Source organism: Leptidea sinapis, chromosome 8, assembly GCF_905404315.1.
Source record: "Leptidea sinapis chromosome 8, ilLepSina1.1, whole genome shotgun sequence".
Lineage (NCBI taxonomy): Eukaryota > Metazoa > Arthropoda > Insecta > Lepidoptera > Pieridae > Leptidea > Leptidea sinapis.
Genome location: NC_066272.1, coordinates 14,480,465 through 14,500,913, shown reverse-complemented (window position 1 = coordinate 14,500,913; position 20,449 = coordinate 14,480,465). Strand labels below are relative to the sequence as shown.

At 37.5% G+C, this 20,449-nt stretch overlaps 2 protein-coding genes across 2 annotated transcripts; one reads left to right on the top strand and one right to left on the bottom strand.

Moving 5' to 3' along the window:
* Nucleotides 1–2,253: 2,253 nt before the first annotated feature.
* Nucleotides 2,254–7,715, top strand: LOC126965595 (protein obstructor-E-like). Its single transcript, XM_050809230.1, has 5 exons — nt 2,254–2,262; nt 3,033–3,153; nt 5,102–5,302; nt 6,490–6,559; nt 7,481–7,715. The coding sequence occupies exons 1-5, from the start codon at nt 2,254–2,256 to the stop codon at nt 7,713–7,715; spliced, it is 636 nt and encodes a 211-aa protein (XP_050665187.1).
* Nucleotides 7,716–13,762: 6,047 nt separating this feature from the next.
* Nucleotides 13,763–17,182, bottom strand: LOC126965594 (protein obstructor-E-like). The gene is made up of 6 exons (XM_050809228.1): nt 17,149–17,182; nt 15,016–15,122; nt 14,810–14,930; nt 14,531–14,731; nt 14,364–14,433; nt 13,763–13,952 (listed from the first exon to the last, which is right to left on the bottom strand). The coding sequence occupies exons 1-6, from the start codon at nt 17,180–17,182 to the stop codon at nt 13,763–13,765; spliced, it is 723 nt and encodes a 240-aa protein (XP_050665185.1).
* Nucleotides 17,183–20,449: the final 3,267 nt, after the last annotated feature.

Sequence of the window (20,449 nt, the reverse complement as noted above, 5' to 3'; positions counted from 1 at the left end):
TTACAAAATTGACTTAAGATGTCGCTCTTTCAAATCCAAATAATTTGTTATTTAGATTTGAAAAAGCTACGTCAAATTTTAAAGTTAAGTCATAATTAAATTTAATTGAATTCGTGCAATTAAGCACAGAGGGTTATCACTTTAAATAAACATAACAATTTCTTAAGATTTGAAAGAGCGACATCTTGAGTCATAATTCATGTAAAATTCTATGACTTTTTAAATATCTTTTTCTTTAAATAGATTTCCAGTTTTAAGTCACTAACCTGTTAAATTTTAACATGAACATCTATCTGATGCTCAAAAATAAATTCGTCATTACACATTACAGCTGAAAGATGTCCACTGCTGGACGAAGGCCTCCCCCTAAGATCACCACGATGTTCGGTCCTACGCTGTCCTCATCCAACGTATTCCGGCGATCTTGACCAGATCATCGGTCCATCTTGTGGGGGACCTACCAACACTGCGCCTTCCAGTACCTACATGGTAGCCAATGAATCCTTACTATGAATCGCTAGCTTTCTCCAAGACAAAATAGTGTGTTTAAGAATCCGTTATTACACAAAAGGATTCTGATATAAATTATTTTTGTACGTTTGTACACAAGTTTTCAAAAAACACATATCATTTACCTATGAATATTTTTACCTCATGGTTTTGCCACTCCTTTGATTTTTTATACTATTTGGATTGTATCGATTCTAGTTCTTTGTTCAAATCACTAATAGAACGTCAAAAACCCATTCGAAAATTTATTTGACTTATTTGCAAATAATTCACAATTAAAAGGCCGTTTTAATAACTGAAAAGTCTAACCCCGACTAATCTTCCGGTACTCACGCTCTCACCTAAGAACTGAGCGGGCTTCTTCCTTTATTTTTTATTATATTTCGAACAATAAAATTTATTGTTACATAGCCTGAGTGCGGTCGCAATCATTATAGAAAGTCATTTATGTTATAGTAATAAAATATTTTTCAGCAACAGGTTTTAAACCCTAACGAAACAAAGAATTTTCACAATATTTTAAATATCCGTTCTTTATCAATACGATCGTTTCAAAAGAATAATAAAATTTCCAAACAATTTATTATTTAGATTTGAAGGAGCGACATCTTGAGTCATAATTAAATTAAGTTTAATTTGTGTACTTAATCCCAGAAGTGAGGGCTATCATTTAAACAAAAAAAATTCGCTACTCAGAGGTCCATGTAATAACAGGTCGGTTAATTTATTTTTTCCCAACTTAAGGGTCTTTCTGTATAAAGTTATTATTGCTTTGTGACCCTGCCTACTGAGCTAGAGGTCCCGGTTTTGAATCCCGGTAGGTGTTAACATTTATATGATGAATATGAATGTTTGTTTCCGAGTCATGGATGTGTGTTTATAAGTATTTATATATGTTTAAGTAAGTATATTGTATTAAATATATCGTTGTCTTGCACCCATAGTGCAGGCTATGCCTAGTTTGGGGCAAGATAATTTGTAAGAGGTTTTAACTGTTGAATTGAACATTAGCGAAATATTCAAATACTAATTTCAATAATTACTATCCATAATTAATCTCAAGATACTCAGCAATTGTAATTACATTTCCATTAGCGAATTACTTTTTACAGTTATAATTTAATTTAATAATAAAATAAATACATCATATTACTATAGAGGTGTCAGTCACACAGCGGATTCATAGTTGAAGAGACAACGATTCAGACATACAATGTTTCTGTTAGTTCTATTCAGTGTTTTGGTGGCTTCAGGTAAGTTCAACATTTTTTTAACTCACTATCATATAGCTTATGGGTTTTTATACAGTAGACACGTAGTCAACTTAATCATATTTTTTTACTAGGGTCAACATTTTTCACAATAGACACTTACTTATACTGCACAATAAATATGTAATAAAATACCACATTTACCGTTAACCACGGATTACAATACATTGTAACAGAATGTAATAAAATTTGACGTTGACTTAAAGCAGGATATGATACACCGAAAGGCTATAATATAATATATTACACTAGGAAAGGATACAATACTTACATTGATTGTTGAAGAAAGGTAGAATAGAATTAGAATTCGGTCGCCTTTCTTTAGAAAGTCGACCGAATTCTAAGATACAATTATTGAGTTGTTAACAATAAAATTTATAGTTTCTTCAAGGCTGATATTACTAAACTTTTTAATGATCCAATAAGGGTAGCAAAGATATCAATTATTATGGCAACAAATAAGATAAACAATATGGAAATTGTCATAAATGTAAACGTTTTTGTATTAAAAGGTACAGCGGCTGACTCTCCCGTCACCGGTCAGCCCAGCAGTGTTTGTACTCGCAAGAACACCTTCTTGGTGGTGGACGGTAGCTGCGACTCTTACGTAGAATGTATCGTAAGTATAGTAAAGCCAACGAGAGGAGATAAATAATGTTAACAAAGTTTCAGGGCTACAAAACATTTTTATTTGAATAAATTATATACAACCTATTCTAATCGCTGTCTTCTATATTAAACAAAGTCCGAATCAGCCGTATTTATGACAATATAACCCAGTGTAATGTAACTCAGTAAAGGTTCATTTGTTTACATTCTTTATCTCGTCTTTCTCCTTAGTACAGAGATGATAAACATTACAAGAAGGTATTTGTGTTATGGGCCTTGTAGCCTAAAATAAATGTCTATTAAATGAAAATTTTTATTATTATCAACGAATAAATTTGACTAATATTTCAAATCAACTATCATATTCAATAAACAAAATCAACATTATCGAATCAAAAAACCCAACTGAGCGTTACATATCCGATCGTGATATGTAACGCTTATTCATCTGTGATCAAGTAAAATAAGTTTTCATTTCAAAATTTGCAGTGTAGTCCGCTCGATATTGAATGAACAGTTTAATCTATTTCGAGGTAGCGGTAACGTTTATTCTGTGGTTCTGCCCCATAACCAAAACTGCCTAAAGAAGTTCCAAAGAAGTTTTCACTGAAATATCTAAATGTTTCTTTTCTTGTATTGTAGGAATTTGTGCCGGTTCATAAGACATGTCCCGATGGTCTCCACTACGATCCGTCAGTGAAGTGGCCGGCGTATCCTTGTGGTTATTCAGTAGACGTACCTTGTAAGGGACGAGGTGCTATGCGTAAGTAAACGAATTGCTTTTAAAGTGAAACTTTTTTACATCCCATAAAATTTTTTCGTCCAATTATCGTATGTCGCATTACCGTCCGCCGCGGAGTAGGGTTTGAATATGAATCATCAATTTCATCTGCTGCTCTCAAGTCAGGTTGGCCGACTAGTCTAAGGCGCTAGATGTTAAGTTTGGTTCCCCGACAGGGAGGTTTGCTTTTTCGGCTCGCGTGTTAACACCCCCTACCGACTAAATACCTCCTCTGTGCTGATAGCCCTTTTACAGCGAAGCCGAGCGGATTATCCAGGGAGCGCGGGTTCGAACCCATATATCTGACAAAGGTTTTTTATTACATTATAATTTTATTATCTAAATATTTAATAAGTATAGCATAAAATTTATGTATAAATTTGTTTTATTATGTTTAGTTTAATTGAATCGTGGTTTAAGTTTAATTTTATATCTTCCAAATCTTATAAATTAACAGCGCACAGCCAATAAACCACATTACTAGCGACGTCTTTTTTCCCGCAAAGCAGAAATATGCAAGAATTATTTGTCTCTGTTTAAGGGGTGCCGTAGCTAGTGAAGTTGAAATAAGACTCAACATCTTTTGTCTAAAAATAACAAGCGTAATTGCAATCCAGCTTAGAAATTTGGATTCAAATCAAATCAAAATCACGTTATTCATGTAGGTCAAGGAAAGGACACTTATGAATGTCAAAAGTTTTCTTTTCTTTTTACATTTCACAGACTCAAGTTTGCACGTTTACCACAAAAAAAACCCATTTGTCGTATCACCGCTCTTCGACAACACTTCCCTTAAAGACTCGCCTAGTATCGGAATACTGGGTATCGAAATCTCGAGCGATTGCCAATTCCGTGGCCATCTGGAGGGCAAAGCCAAATTGGCTTCGAAGGAGCTGGGCGTCATTATTAGAACACGGCAATACTTCAAGCCGGCCCACATTCAAGCGCTCTACAAAGCCTAGGTCCAGCCAAACATGGAGTATTGCTGTCATCTCTGGTCTGGCGCACCCCAGTATCAGTTCGATCCATTTGACCGCGTGCAACGCAGAGCAGCTTGAATTGTCGGGGAACCAGAGCTCTGTGAACGGCTGGATCACTTGTCGTTGGGTTTGACTGCTACCGCATTTATCACGGGTAGTGTTCCGAAGAGCTGTTTAACCTGATTTCTGCCGCCGAATTCCACCTACGCACGACACGCCACAAGTTAGCATATCATCCCCACCATCTGGATGTGTAGCAGTCCTCCACAGTGCGGTTTTCAAGTAGCTTTCTTCTACGTACTACAAAGCTGTGGAATGAGATTCCTTGTGCGGTGTGCTTGGCGGTTCCGGAACGATACGACATAGGTACCTTCAAAAAAAGCACGTACACCTTCCTTAAAGCCCGGTAACGCTCCTGTGATTTCTCTGGTGTTGCAAGAGAATGTGGGCGGCGGTGATCACTTAACACCAGGTGACCCGTACGCTCGTTTGTCCTCCATATATATATTCTATAAAAAAATTACCACCAGTTCGGAAAAGGTTGAGCTTTAAAGCGAAGTGGCAAGAAGCTCATTGGCAATGATCTGCAATGATGCTCTTTTAAATCAACATTTACAGCTTCATCGTATTACAAATCTTATCAATTACAATATATGTAAAGTAATGTAACAAAAATATTCAAACGTCAACTACTGAATGTCTTACATGAGTAACTAAAAAAAAGTAAATTAAAATTACTAAGTAAATATCAATCCACACACACAGTCAATAAATAAAGATTTTATTAGCAATTGTAAAAAATATAATAAATTTAATTTTAAAAACAGGAACCAGAGTCTTCTGTCAATAATCCTGAGTGGCACTACATTATAATGGGCAGCGCATATGGTTCAGTCACCTACCACCAAGACAGCCCAAAACCCTTCTTATAAAAAACTTATATCTTCCAGAGGCAGCTCAACCAACAAAAGATTGTCCGCACCAGTTTGGCTACTTCCCATCTTCAGCGGCAGCCCCCAACGACTGTGGACAGTACCGCATGTGTGTTGGAGGTCATGCCCTGGAGATGCTATGCCCGACTGGTCTCGCCTTCAACCCAGCCAAAGCCTCTTGTGACTGGCCTAACAACGTACCTTCCTGCAATGTTGATGGTAAGGTTTATATCGATATAATTAGGTTTAGTCAGACACTACATGTCTAAAATTAACATCTTAAGTCTGAATCTTAAACCATTGTCGTATTACTATTTACCCAACCATTAGGTTTTTTTGTGATGCGTTTCGACTCATATTACTTCTTCCTATAAAAATGATGAAGTAAGGGACCGTTCGCTTCCGTCGTACAGGATATAACAGCTAACACTATGTACTTTATAAATACTTTTGTAAAAACGGAGACATGCAGCACTGTTCTCACCTTTGGGTGGGCGCTCCCCATTACCAGCTTCTTCCATTTACACCACATACAACGAAGAACAGCTCGAATCATCGACGACAATTCATCTCCGATCTTTAGCGTTGCGTAAAGATGTGGGTTGTCTCTGCATCCTTTTCGGGCTGGAATTTGTTTTGGAAAGATTTGCTCGGGCTGATACCAGCAGCCGAATTCCACCACTGGACATTATGTCAAAATGCTAAATTACACCCGCATCAGGTTGACGTCTGGCATTTTACAACTGCGCTTCTTGCCTCGCAAAGCCACTTTGTGGAATCAATTACCGGCTGCAGCTTTCTCGAACCGATACGACTTAGTGATAGTGAGCATACTCCCGACATTAAAGGCCGACAGTGCATCTCTTAACCCCTGGTTTTGCGGATGTCCGTGGGCGGTTGCCTCACAACTTCTCAGCACTTGAACCACCGCCGCCCGCATTCTCCAGCAACGCTGGAGAAATTTTTAAAAACTTTACTGCCCCAACGGCCATCTATCATTCGAGATATGTGCCCTGCTCACTGACACTCATCAATTCTCAATCATCCGAGCTATGTTACATTAGTGACTTTGGTTCTCCTATGGATCTCCTCATTTCTTATTCGATCTCACAGGGAAACTCCGAGCTTGACCATGAGTTTTCTCATAAGCACTTTAGGGTAATCAAATGGGGAGGGAACAACTGGCCTCACTCTCCGTAATGTAAATAGTTTCTCTGTGCCTGGTTTGAGCCAGGCCACCTTCGTTGTATGGATTTTGAGAGAGATCTAGATCGTTTGCAGTTACACGGTCGCGTATATTGTGAAATATGTTGCACTGTTCAGTGCTAACACGCGTAGGACCAACACCTGTCGTGGTGGGATCCTTGCTCTAAGGGGATATTAATTAAATTATATTTTTATTGCAGCTTTCCTTGCCTTCAAGTGTCCTGCGGCTTCTTATGATACAGACGGCAACCCTATTGTAACAAATCACAGGTAAATTTCTATTGTTATATTTTCAATATGATTTCTAATTTGATTAGAATTTAATCATAAAATATAATTTTTAGTTTAGCCCGCTACACGGGCTTATCTAGAATTTTACGCTCATTTTTGACGAATGACTTTAATAAGTCGATGGTAAGTCAGCCCCATGCATTATCATTATCGGAATTTGCAAAATTGTCCGTCATCAAAATTGTTGTCGATCGAAAAATTAATCTTAAAAGTGACATAAGCACTCACAGAAGAACAAACTATGAGAGAAGATATTACGTTTGTGGGTGCACAGGTATATAAAAAGGCCTAAAGATATAAAATAAGCCAAGTCGTTAAAAAGTTTTAAATCCAAAAACGTAATTTAATGTTCTATTATTAATTTATGTAAAAAAAAGCCCGCTGAGTTTGTTGCGCCCATTCTTCTCAGGCCTGAGGCAATCATTTTGGAATGGGTGGTAGTTTTTTGACTTTCAATAAGTGATTTCACATCCTATTTTGAATAAAAATATTTGAATTTGAATTTGTACAAAATAGGTAAAATTCATTTACTAGAATAGTATTATCTTACTGAGTGAATTTGTAATTCTTTTTTAAATTAAAGTTTCTTAAGCCTGACATTCAGTTAGTTCAACTAAAAGCTTTACTATATTAAATCAGTTTTATCTATGCCAGATTCAATTCAATTTCCAAGGCTAGTTATTGTGTTTAAATTCGTGAACAATGCGGGATTCGCACCCACGCCTCTCGGGCTACATCCGAGCGCTCTTACCAACTAAACCAACCTCATAACGCATGCATCATCCGTAAATCTTGATATATTTTGTTCAACTCTTGGGTAAGGGCTCCATCCCAGAAGTGAGCTTAATTACAAAAAAAAACTGTTAAGATACTGACTAATTGAATGTGAACACTTTGCAGGTACGAAGGCAATTGCTTTGCATTCTACTCCTGTGGAGCAGGTCAATCTCGCTTATTGTCCTGCGATGTTGGACTGGCTTTTGACCCAGCACTTGGCTTCTGTGTTGATGAAGAAAAGGTGGAGTGCGGAATCAAGCCCGTACCTCAACAAGCCGCGTCTACTCTTTCTGGAATTTCTTCTTCGTCAGCCCCTTTTATTTCGTCTACCAATGCCCCTTCCAAACACCCAGTTTAGTTTTAATTTTATCAATTTTTATTATTTTATAATTAACGACTATGATTGTTCCTAATTGTATCAAGGAATGTATAAAATTTAATAAAGACTATTAATTTTTATTATATTTTAAATTATTTACATATGACTTAATAATTAATAACGCTATTTATATAAATAATAATAAAATAAAACTTAAATAATCTAACAAAATTAATTAATTACAAATAGAAAATATCATTAAGATCGCTATCCGCAGGTAGCAGGTAGCATACGTACCAGATCTTGGGTCACCTGTTTAATCGGTTAGACGCCTGGATAGCTCTTTTACGAGTTTTTGTGCCGATGAACCCCAAGGACCCATCGTCTCCACCCCAAAGGGAACAAATATGTATCCATCACCGAGTGATGCATATTTCCTCCGCTTTAGGTTTTCGGCAGATTCCGCCGCTGCACCTCCCGCTCTAGATGAATGTTCAATATGAGAGGGGGCTAGCGTGTCCACACAAGTCGCATCCCACACCAGTGGCTTTCCACAACTCCAAGGAATCAACGTCATGCCATCAGGCCTCTTACCATCGTCACGTGAAATTCCATTCGGATCTAGGATAGCCGGCACGTTGACGGTAGTAAAGGCCCGACGCAAGACGTCGTTTAAGGCGGCATGGCGTGAGAGTCGGCCCGCACTGCGGCGGCAAGATAAGCCATGGTGACCAAGGCTGTCTACAATGAAATTTAATGAAATTGATTTATCTTGATTTGTGATCTCAAAAATTTTGTTTTGAATAAAGAATCTGAATCTGAACAACTCTTCAGCTTTTTGTATTTTGGTTTTAATAATTGTGACTACATGTAAGTATTGTGGGATAATTTATATTATAAAGCAAGTAGGTACATCGATTTACGTAAGGCTATTGGTATATGAACGCTAGTAGATTTGGTGCTTAAATTAGATGGAGTTTTCATATACCTGGGTCACTGAAACATAAAATGTCAAGTAGATTCAAGTAGGCAAAACTAAAGTGGCTACAGGACTGAAAGATTTTGAAGGGAATACTCACAAGGCAGGAGCACTATTTTGCCAATTCTAAAAATTAATGTTCCAAAAAACCGTTATATCTTCTGGTAGACACACCACTGAACTTTGTTAGTAGGTACAGTTTGCCAGGCCCTTTGATCCATCTTAAACCATAATTTTCTATATTATGCACGAGCGAGGATGTGGTTGCGCTCGCAGCCATTTAGAGTTTTTTTAATTGCCAGATAGATTCGCTCCTTATGCATGAGGAGGAGGGAAAGTTAAAGGAATATACTAGAATTTCAGGACAAGTGTAAGGAATTGTTCTAAAGCCACTTCAAAGGCATTTATACGGTTATTCGGAACCGTTATTTATGAGGTTGGAGTAAAATTTAAATTTATATTCTTAAATGTATGTGCAGAATGATTAGTTGATGTGATTTGACACCCATGTAAAAATTTATCTTTATATTTACAAAAAGTATTAAAATAATAAATTGACATGTAATTACAACAATCTTGAAAAAGATTGAACCAAAAATGTTTATAATATTTATATAAATATAATAATAATTAACCGGGTCTTTCGGTCGGTGGTTTTGCGTGGGCCGATTCTTCGGTAGACGACGCGTAGACCTTCCCCCTTATTCTCGTCCGCTAACTTAAAACAGCCGCTAAGGGGTGTTTTTTCTCATACTAGGTCAATAGAAGAAGACAGAGTGAGAATTAGCAATGCTTTAAGTTATCAGACTAATATGAATAAGGGGTCTTCACTCTAAGCTGTGCGTTTGGGATTACCTACATTCTGCGTAGAGTGTAGTATTGTAGGGGAAATAATACGTAAGATAACCCATACCATGTATATAGCTATGAAATCAGGAAAAAGCAAGCATTTCAGATAAATTTTACTTTATAACCATTTGGTTATAAAGTAAAATTTATAGTAAAGTAATATATTTTGCTAATTTTTCATAAACATATTCCAAAGGAATAATAAACGAATTTTATATTAAGCATGATAACTTTATACGAGGCAACATGGCGGTAAAGAGTATAGATAACTCGAGAAGAATGCAGCATAATAATTAATATACCCATCATGATAATATGTGTCATTTGTGTCATTTAATGAATGAACTAGTGACGCTAGGGTACTCTAGCTGTATATCTAAGGCTGTAGGCATAGATATACATTACCAAACATTTTAACAGCATGATGTGAGGCAGTGTTTCGATGCCGGGTGTGTTGAGCAATCACAAATCATAAAACATTACTGTTACAGTATGAACATCGCTCACTTACGGCCGTTCCCAATATACTATCTACAGATAGAGATAAATTACTACCTTCAACTGTCAGTAATTAGCTGTCACTAATCTGAAGCTGTCATTCATTCATCATCAATTATTCTTATCGCCTTATATTGGGACGTCCTAAGCTATACGTCCTCTCCTTTGGCATTTGTTTTTGTGAATTGGCAGCGCATCTAAAACTCTTGTTACACGTGAAAATGAACCTAACTCGAGAAAATTTTCGGTCAATGATTTATTATGACTTTCGTTGTAGGCTTACTCAACAACAAAGCTGACAGGCTGCGATTAGCATATCTCGTGACACTATTTACAATCGGCTTAACGAGTTTAAACTCTTAAGCGTGAACGTAGCAAACTCAATGATGAGTGCTGTGCGACGCATGATACAGGAAGATAAGAAAGTGACCTATCAGCAGATACGGGCAAGCCTAGGCATTAGTATGAGTCAAGTTCAAAAAATATTACACGAACATTTAGGCGTCAGGAAGCTTTGTACCAGATGGATTCCCCATACTTAAACCTACGACTAGATACACCTTCGCATGGACTGGTGTCGCCAAAGGTTAGATAAGGTGACTCATGTGCTGCATTTGACATCGTCACAGGTGATGAAAGCTAAATATATTGCTACGAACCCGAAACCAAGAGAAAATCAGCTAAGCGGGTGTTTCCTTTCGAGGATCGGCCATCTATCGTAGCATCAAGTCTTTTTGAGTTCTCCACTTTAGTATATACATACATATATTTTTTTTATGAAAATAAGTAATTGATACGTCCTGCCCAATACAATGCAGTGCCGCTCAGGATTGTTGAAAAACCCAAAGATTCTGAGCGGCACTACAATTGCGCTCGTCACCTTGAGACATAAGTTGTTAAGTCTCATTTGCCCAGTCATTTCACTAGCTACGGTACCCTCCAGACCGAATTTATTATATAGTTATTATTAAACTATTCTTGCCGTGAAGCAATAATGTTTCAGTAATCAATCAATCTGTGTGAATGGAGCGCTGCATGCCTTTATAAACGGTCAGACTGTGCCAATAGAAGCGCGAATGGCTGTACATAATGGAGTGCTTGTCGCCACGTTAATGTATGGAATTGAGAGTTGGGTATGGCAGAAGAAGCATAAAATTAGAATTAACGCAGTTGAGATGCGATCACTGCGTAGTATGTGTAGGGTAAAACTGACTGATTGAATTCCGAATGCGGTAATACGAGCACGCTGTTGTGACAAGGACTGAAAAAGGAATGCTGAAATGGTTGGACACGTGGAGCGAATGAGTGAAGAAAGGATGACGCATCAAATATATAAGGCAAGTGTGTGTGGGCAAGTCAGTCGCGGGAGACATCGTAGAACATTCGTCGACCAATATGTATGTATGTAATCAATCATTGCATCACGGCAGAAATAGGCGCCCTTATGGTATCCATAATCTAGCCAGCATCCTGTGCAAAGGGAACTCCCACTGGTAACCATGTTTTCTTACATGTTCTAGGTTTTAGTTCTATTTATTCTAAGCTAGGGAAACGAATTGCGTTTAAAGTTTGTGCTTAAAAATATTATTTAGTCGAATAATAAATTAGGTAATATAATAAGATGTACATACAATTACAATATAATTAATATTATGGCTTTGAGGGGGCAATCGAGCAGAAGGCTGGATGGGAAGGGGTTAGACAACCGCCCATGGACATACGCAATACCAGGAAAACATGATGCGGGTGGAAGTTCGTTCATTTAAACGTAATGTCCGGTGGTGGATTTTGCTACTGGTATCAACCGAAAGAACTCCTCCAAGCACTCCCTGTTATTTTTTTATAGATGAAGGGAAAGGTGTCCCTTTCCCTTCCCTTGTCAGATGGATGTCAAATCAAACTATCCAAAATGGAAGTTGGGTAATTGTTGTTGGGTATTAAGGACAGGAAAAACAAATGATCCAGTTCTACAAAGTCATGTTCAGATTTACAATGCAATGCTTCACGGCTACATGCTAAAGGTGGGATGGACAGGTAGTGAGGCAAAGACGCAATCTTAATAGAGCACGGCAATACTTCAAGCCGGCCCACATTCTAGCGCTCTACAAAGCACAGGTCCGGCCACACATGGAGTATTGCTGTCATCTCTGGTCTGGCGCACCCCAGTATCAGCTCGATCCATTTGACCGCGTGCAACGTAAAGCAGCTCGAATTGTCGGGGACCCAGTGCTCTGTGAACGGCTGGATCACTTGGCGTTGCGTAGAGATATCACTTCATTGTGCGTCTTCTACCGCATTTATCCTTAACTTCGTTTAACCTGAATCCTGCCGCTCAATTCCACCTTCGCACGACACGCCATAAGTTAGGATATCATCCCCACCATCTGGATGTGGGGCGGTCCTCCACAGTGCGGTTTTCAAGGAGCTTTCTTCCACGTACTACAAAGCTGTGGAATGCGTTCCATGTGCGGTGTTTCCGGGACAATATGACAAGGGTACCTTCAGAAAAAGCGCGTACACTTTCCTTAAAAGCCGACAACGCTCCTGTGATTCCTCTGGTGTTGCAAGAGAATGTGGGCGGCGGTGATCACTTAACAAAAGGTGACCCGTACGCTCGTTTATCCTCCTTTTCCATAACAAATAAAAAAAAGTAACGCGCGAGGCGTTTACCTGATGTCAACGCAGTGCTGCTAAGGATTCTAGAAAAATTCAATACCCTCGGTGACACTACGATTGCGCTCGCTACTTTGAGACATAAGATATTAAGTACCCGTACGCTCGTTTGTCCTCCTATTTCATAAAAAAAAAAGATAATGATATATGGTGGAAATGATTTTATTAAGCATTATGACAGTGAACTTGGCTTATAACTTTTTTTGTTGAATATTGAAATAATGTTTGCCTGTAGGCTAGATTTTGCTCGCACTTTAGTCTAGTGTCTGAGGCTGATGTTCGTGGGATAACCCAGGAATCCCTTAGTTATGCACGAGGATGAGTGGCTTTATCGTGTGGATAAATTGTAATGAGTAATTTGTCAACACATACCAAAGCTTCAAAAGTAAGTCTGCCAACTGGCTCATTGACTACTACGCCACAGTGGGTCTCCAGATAAAAGTGACTGAAAGACCTTCTGTAGAAAATTCACGAACTTGCCATCTAAAAGTTGCCAAAAAAGCATACTCGAAAGTTTTAGCAGTAAAGAGGGGCAACCGCTACTCATTGATAATAATTAGGCACTTCGCGGGCCAAACATTAATTAAGCTAACTAAGCATTGGTAACGAGATTGGCAGTAAACTACCCTCGACTCATAATCAGTCCCCATCTCCTAGAGAGCAGACTTACACCGAAGCTATGAATCATCCGTCAACTCAAACCTCGCTCAAACCGACCAGGTACCATGCTGCGATTTGAGCAATAAGATGTTTTCACACGGTTCAAAATTCCAGACTTTTGTCCAAAAAGTTTAAATGATGCTCCAAATATAACAAGTTCCTAAAGAATATGCATTTTCATACATCAACCCCTTGTGTTTGAATTTTTTAATAATCTTTCAGTTAAATTTTAATATCGTTGCCTAGGTATTACTTCCACCGATTGGTAAAGTTGTAATTCGAATGGAACACGAACAGGAAAAAACATAAAAAATACTCTTTCTAATGATAAATTTATTATTAACTCACTTAACCAAAAATTAATTTGCTAGATATTCGTTATGTGTACTAATCAAAATAAGTGTAAAATTCATACAATGAAAATAGCTTAGATTTGTATAGGTGCTACTAAAGCTGCAGACGCGCTCTGCTGCGGAACAGCTTTGACTCCACAATCAACCCGGTCCTCGTCAACACAATAGCCTGTTGTCGGGTCGAACGCCAGCCCGGCATCACAAGACAACAGCCGTGATTCTCCTGCTTCGCATGAGTAGAACGCATAGCAGTTACCTTCATACCTGAAATGAGGTTATTGTTATCAGAGACCTAGAAGATATATGGATTAGTATGTTTGTACTTCATCTTCTTCTTCTCGTTCGATACGCTCTTGACAGACAATGGTGCCCCAAAATTTCTTGACATCTCTCTGTGCTAGAGGTCATTCGAGTACACGCTTATATGGGGCACAGCAGACTCGATCTGATTGGTCCATCGCATAGGTGACCTCCCACCCGGTCTATTGCCTTCTTTCCGTTACCCTGACATGACAAAGCACATGACAAGGCAAAGCAAAAGCAGCCAGTCCTTAGAGATATGGAATGGCTGCTTCGTCTCGATACGTGGCCAAAGAAGGCGAGTATGCGGAATTTTGTACCAGATATCATAATCTGAAGGAAGAACATGAATTAGTGATTAATAGAAGTACATACTTGTGGTTCGTCACAATGGCGTTGCCACTCGCATCAATGGAAGCTGCAGGACATTTGTAGGCGAGGAAGGCTGCAAGAGAAACAGAAGTTTAATACCTGAATCACTTTCCAGAGAATGAAGTAAGCAATTAGTGGACTTTAACTAAGTATATTGAACGGTCTTTTACCATCAACATTGCAGGAAGGTACATTGAACGGCCAATCGCAGCGGGAAAGGATCGGGTTGAATGCGAGTCCGGTCGGACAGGACATCTCCACGGCGTGGCCTGCGACGCACATGCGGTACCGGCCACAGTCGTTGGGGGACGCGGCGGTAGAAGCGAAGAACCCAAACTGATGTGGACAATCCTTCGTCGGTTCTGCTGCCTCTGTGAATATTTATTACAGTTATCCACGATCAATTTCACATCTAGCTAGTTGTATTTGTTATGTCAGCCAGGACTTACGTGCCGCACCACGTCCCTTGCAAGGTACATCGGCTGGGTAGCCACAGGGGTATCCTGGCCATTTGACTGAAGGATCGTAGTGGAGACCATCGGGACACGTCTTATGAACCGGCACAAATTCCTTTAATACAGATAAATGAAACATTAGGATGTTTTATATGACGTAGATCTATTCTTGATTTGGTATAATATCGGTGATAACTTACGATACATTCTACGTAGGAGTCGCAGCTACCGTCCACCACCAAGAAGGTGTTCTTGCGAGTACAAACACTGCTGGGCTGACCGGCGACGGGAGAGTCAGCCGCCGTACCTGTTTACAGAAGAATGATGAATAACTAAACTCATGTTACAAAACTATGAAGATTCATACCGTTATGTAGAAACTTACAAGAAACCACCAAGAAACACAATAGAAAGAATGAAAGCATGGTGCTGGTAATGCCACGACTGTACAACTTCAGATACAAGTGATAATGATTAATGATGGACCCCGAAACGGTCGTTTTATACATAAAGTAACTAATTACAAAGTAACTGTTTTTATTAATGTGTTTGCTTTTAAGTACTAATTTTAATTGGTATCTGTTCATCTGTGGTTTCATTTACAAGTTAAGTAATCTAATCGATCGTATCGTAGTAAACTAGTGATCTTTTGCCTTTTCATGTTTTCGTAGATGTAAAGGAAAAAAGCAAATTGTCTTATTTCCATTTACATTTACATAGACTTAGAAATCACATAAAACATTACGTGAAAAACATTCTAAAACGTACCTGCAAAGAGTCACTAGAAAAGCAATTATACTTATATTATAAACAAAACTAATGTTGTCTTAAAATAAATATTCTGGTTTCTTATGAAGTATTAATATTAGGAGGAAACATAATATCACCTCATTAATAAGGTATTTGGAGTATGTTTGTCAGCAAACATTTTAAGTGTAAGGTTGAAAATATATAGGACATTCAATTTAAGAAAAGAACATGACAATGTACTTACATTAAATTTAAATTGAATATATTCATAGGAAATCATTGTCTTCACAAATAGAATATTAACATAACTAAAACTTTTGGCTGGCATTTCTAAACAAAGCTCAAAAATCATTCATCCGTCCATACGATAAGATAGTTTTCACAGGAAAATATTAAGGCTGGGGACAGAGCCAATGGCCTTGAGGAATCGAGCGGAGCTAGGTTACCTCTCTCGCACAAGATCGCCATAGTTTTAATTCAGAATTAGAAGCATTTTTGATTTATTACAAACATTATACAATTTTCTTAACAAAAATAACAAAACTATGTCATGTTAAATGGTATTGGTAAACAGTTAATAATTTTTCAAACAATTATTGTCTAGATTAAATGATTGGCTCACATGGCTCCAACTGTATGAATTAGAGGTACTTTGGTGTTTTTTTCGCAATGTCTATTAAAAATAGAAATGTAAAGAACAAAATAATTTTCTTCTTATATTGTGTAAACATATAGTTATTTTAGTTTGTAAAAATAAAAGCTTTATTTAAACCGTCAAGAAATGGTTTTAATTATGCGCTATTTTGGCGATTTTTCGAAATACAGGCCTTAAGAGCGAGGATAAAACAGGTTGCACTTCGCAACCGAAGCCGAGAGAGTATTTCTTACGCCAATCAAGAAATGTGATGTTGTGGATAAACGAAACCTTTACCAACTAAAATAAAGTGTACTAACTTCCCTATTGTTATAATTCTATTTGATTGATTACTTTATCTATAATATATTGTGTAATCTAGTCTTTGTTTTGTTCTTTCATGAATACGGAACCCTCACTCTTGCTATCCAAAGAATTAAAGTGTAAACTATAGTATCTACATTGTAATTCAGTGGTGTCACTTAAAAAATTGAATAAAAATAAACATGCTGTCAACATTTGACATTTTACTCTATTATCCTGCAAAATTGATTTATTATGGCCATTCAAGTCCGCTAAGAAGAAACAATAGAACATGGATATTTGTCGTTTTATAGATTCGTTCAGTCTTCGTTCATCATCCACTTTTAAACCATAGGGTATCAATACCGAGATAACGTACTCCGCAAGTACATAGGAAAAACGGCAACAAAAATAAAAAAGAAATAAAATTATCCCCGTATATTTATCATAGTGTAACATCGTGTTTGGTTGAATCGCCCTAAATGGTTTCCTTATACTATTTGGACTTTAAAAAAAAACAAAGCAAAAAGCTACAGTCTCTACATAAACATGTATTTTAATAAAACAAGAACTTGCAGTTAATTATAAAGTAGATCGGTGGTTTGAACCAATAATAGTTTGTTAATGACCAAAAATATTAGCTCACATTCTTTTATAACGGTAGTAGATAATATAGGCATACTTAAAATGTTGTCAACGTTATATAAATCTAACATTACAGAGATTGTTCTAGTGGTTTATGGAACAGTGAGGCGTTGAGTTCTCAAACATAAAAATGTTAAGAACAAAAATATTATTTATATTATTGCCTTTACTCACCGGGGGTAAGTACATTGTTTTATGTCTTTATGTATTAGTAAAAAGGAGTGACGTGATAGATTTGGAATAAACAAGCGTATAGACGATCAGACAGCCCGAAAATGCGTAACCAATTCATTATATTTGCCAACGTGTGCGATGCCAAGTGTACCTTACTGTTTATGGGTTGTCTATAATTATCGATTACAGTAACAATAGATTCGCTTTCTTTTTCTACCTTCTTGTATATTCGTTAGAGCACTTCTTCTCTCTCGCACGATTTGTTTGTCTGTACGTTAGTATATTGGAAGTCTATGCGTGCTGTTATTCAAATTTAAATTTGAATATTTATATAAAAAATAGGATGTGACATCACTTATTGAAAGTCAAAAACTACCACCCATCCCAAAACGAATGCCTGTCAGACCTGAGATGAATAGGCGCAACAAACTCAGCTGGTTTTTTTTTTCATCAAAAAAATAAGTTTACAAAGTAATATTGTACAATTTAACTTATTATTTAATAGCCTGAGGGCGGTCGCTCCATTCCCAATCTGTGGTATCATTAAGAAAGTCATTTATGTTTTAGTTACCTTTACCACATAAACGTTTTTTAACAATTCCTTTGAATAACATAATACTTTTGTTTCGAACATTTTCTGTTAAAATTATTGAATAGTGTCGTTCATTTTCGTGATTGATCTGTATAAAATTAGTTCACTCATATTATATTCTGTAGTTGCAGCTGTCCTTATATCCTCTTTATGTCATGATTGTATATTACATAATAATAGGATAAATATATGGCATGGTTCAACAAGACTGTAACATAGATTTTTAATAAATGACAAAAGTCTAAGGGCTGATTTCACCATTGAATTAGATTGCGATTAGAACTTTTTGAATTAAGATTACGCATGTACACGAGTTTACAGATTCACTTAGCATTTCTTAAAAATAAACGAAATTATAGCCTAACTCACGCATATAAATGTTGACTACCGAATTTTGGACGATTAGCATAATATATGATCGCGTTTAAGAGCTGTCACTGTCGTTATCATAACAGAAATGTTGACATATAAAAAATTTGTGTTTCTTCATACTTATCGAAGACAGTTTTGATAAATTCAAACTGAAACTCTAATGACATGTAAACTCAGTTTTCGTGAACACGTCCAAAATGTATTGTTGAAATCGCATTATCTTAAATCGAGATCAAGACCTATGTTTGAGCTTGTTTAAGAAAAACTGAGTTTTATAAGACCCAGTTTGAAGTATTATTGGTGATATCAGGGCTAAAAGTTACATTGCATCAATGGTGTGTAGATTGACTTAATTGATATAATATATTAACTAAAACGATTACCCAATATGCTCTTCCTCTTTTTAGCTTACGTTAGTATAGGCAATATCTTCAAATTGCAAAAATTTTAGCAGAATATAAATTATTAAATGACAATGTATTACTTTTTTCCAGTAATAGCACAAAATCAATTCGAAAGATTTCCACCTCGATTTATTTCGAGACCTGGATTTGGGCAAGCTGGATATCAGAGAATTCCTGAAAAAGTGGTCACAACAACTACAACAGCAGCTCCCATTATAATATCAACGCCTCCTGCACCGATAAGTGACACGACAACTGCAAAATCCGTTCAAGAATCATCTGTTACACCTTCATCAAGACGCCTTATTCCGAGTTTTTCATTTGGAAATAGACCTTTCTTCTTTAGACCAACATCTCGACCGATTGCAGTACGGCCCACCGCAGTATCAACTACTCAGAGACCTTCAGTTACCACTATCGTTCTTCCCAATCAGCCTGGGCCTACTACTCCAGAACCACAATTAAGCATAGTATATCCTCAAAATTCTAGACCGAATTCGCAGCCCATTGTTATTAATGAAGCACCCTCTCAACCTGAGATTCCACTTACAGCAGAATCCGAGCCTGTTTCACCTGAAATAAGCAATGAATTACAAAAAGAACCTTCAGCAGAATCTCTTCCTAATAGTGTATCAACATCAGCTGACCTAAAACCCGAAAGTGTTGCACCCCAACTACAATCAATATCACCATCACCAGAGTTAGCTCCACCAGCATCACAGCCACCCCAAGAAATCATCGTTACACCTATTTCTCAGCAAACTACAGAATCTACTATACAAGAAGTTAAACCATCTGCAACCCCAGAAGCCGTAAGTGTGACGGCCAGTCATGAGCCACTTTCAGAACCGGAGGTCATACCAAAACAGCCTGTTCCACAGCCTCTGGAAATATCAGCACCACAAGTTACTGCTACTCAACCATCTCAGATAGATGAGCATAATAAAGATTCTGGTATCAACGCTGGAATTCCACCAAACGAAATCCCTAATGTATCGAGTCCAGTAACTGAGTCTGAACACAGTGTAAAACCTGAAGAAACATGGCCAACTGAAACTGCAACTGAATCTTCTGTACTATCTCTGCCAGAATCACAGCCACATAACTCGCAACCCGAAGTTTCACCCGCAGTGATCCCTCAGGAAACGGTTCAAATTCCACCTTCTACTGAACCCTCTATTCTACCTGAACCAGAATCACATGCGCATGAAATAATCAGAGAACCTGAAGTATCTTCTGTGGCAATTTCGCCTTCGACCAATGCACATCAAGAATTGAACCCACAAACACAACAAAATTCAGAATCAGAGACTCCAGAAATAGCACCTTCATTGCCGCTTTTAAGAAATCAATATCAACCAGAACCTTTTCCTGCAAAACACTCGATTCCGAGCCATCCAAACCCGTGGAAACCTGGAACCGCTAAGCCCTTGCCAATTTTACCATCAAGAACGACTACTACGTCTCTTCCAGCTGTTTTATACCCCGAAACCAAACCAGCGTCAAAATATTCGCCCCATCATGAAACTGCATCTGTGTTGGCTGATTATGAATGTGCTCAACCAAACGGCTACTATTCAGTCGAAAGTCAATGTGATGCTTTTATAGATTGCAAGGTAAGATTCTATATTAAGAGGGTTCCCTTAATCATAATATAAAAAAACAATAGATGAGCGAGTGGCACTGAGCAAACAAGCGAAGTTATATTGTGAATTTTGTTGGTTTTGTTTGTGAAAAAAAATATTAGTATTTGTTTTTTA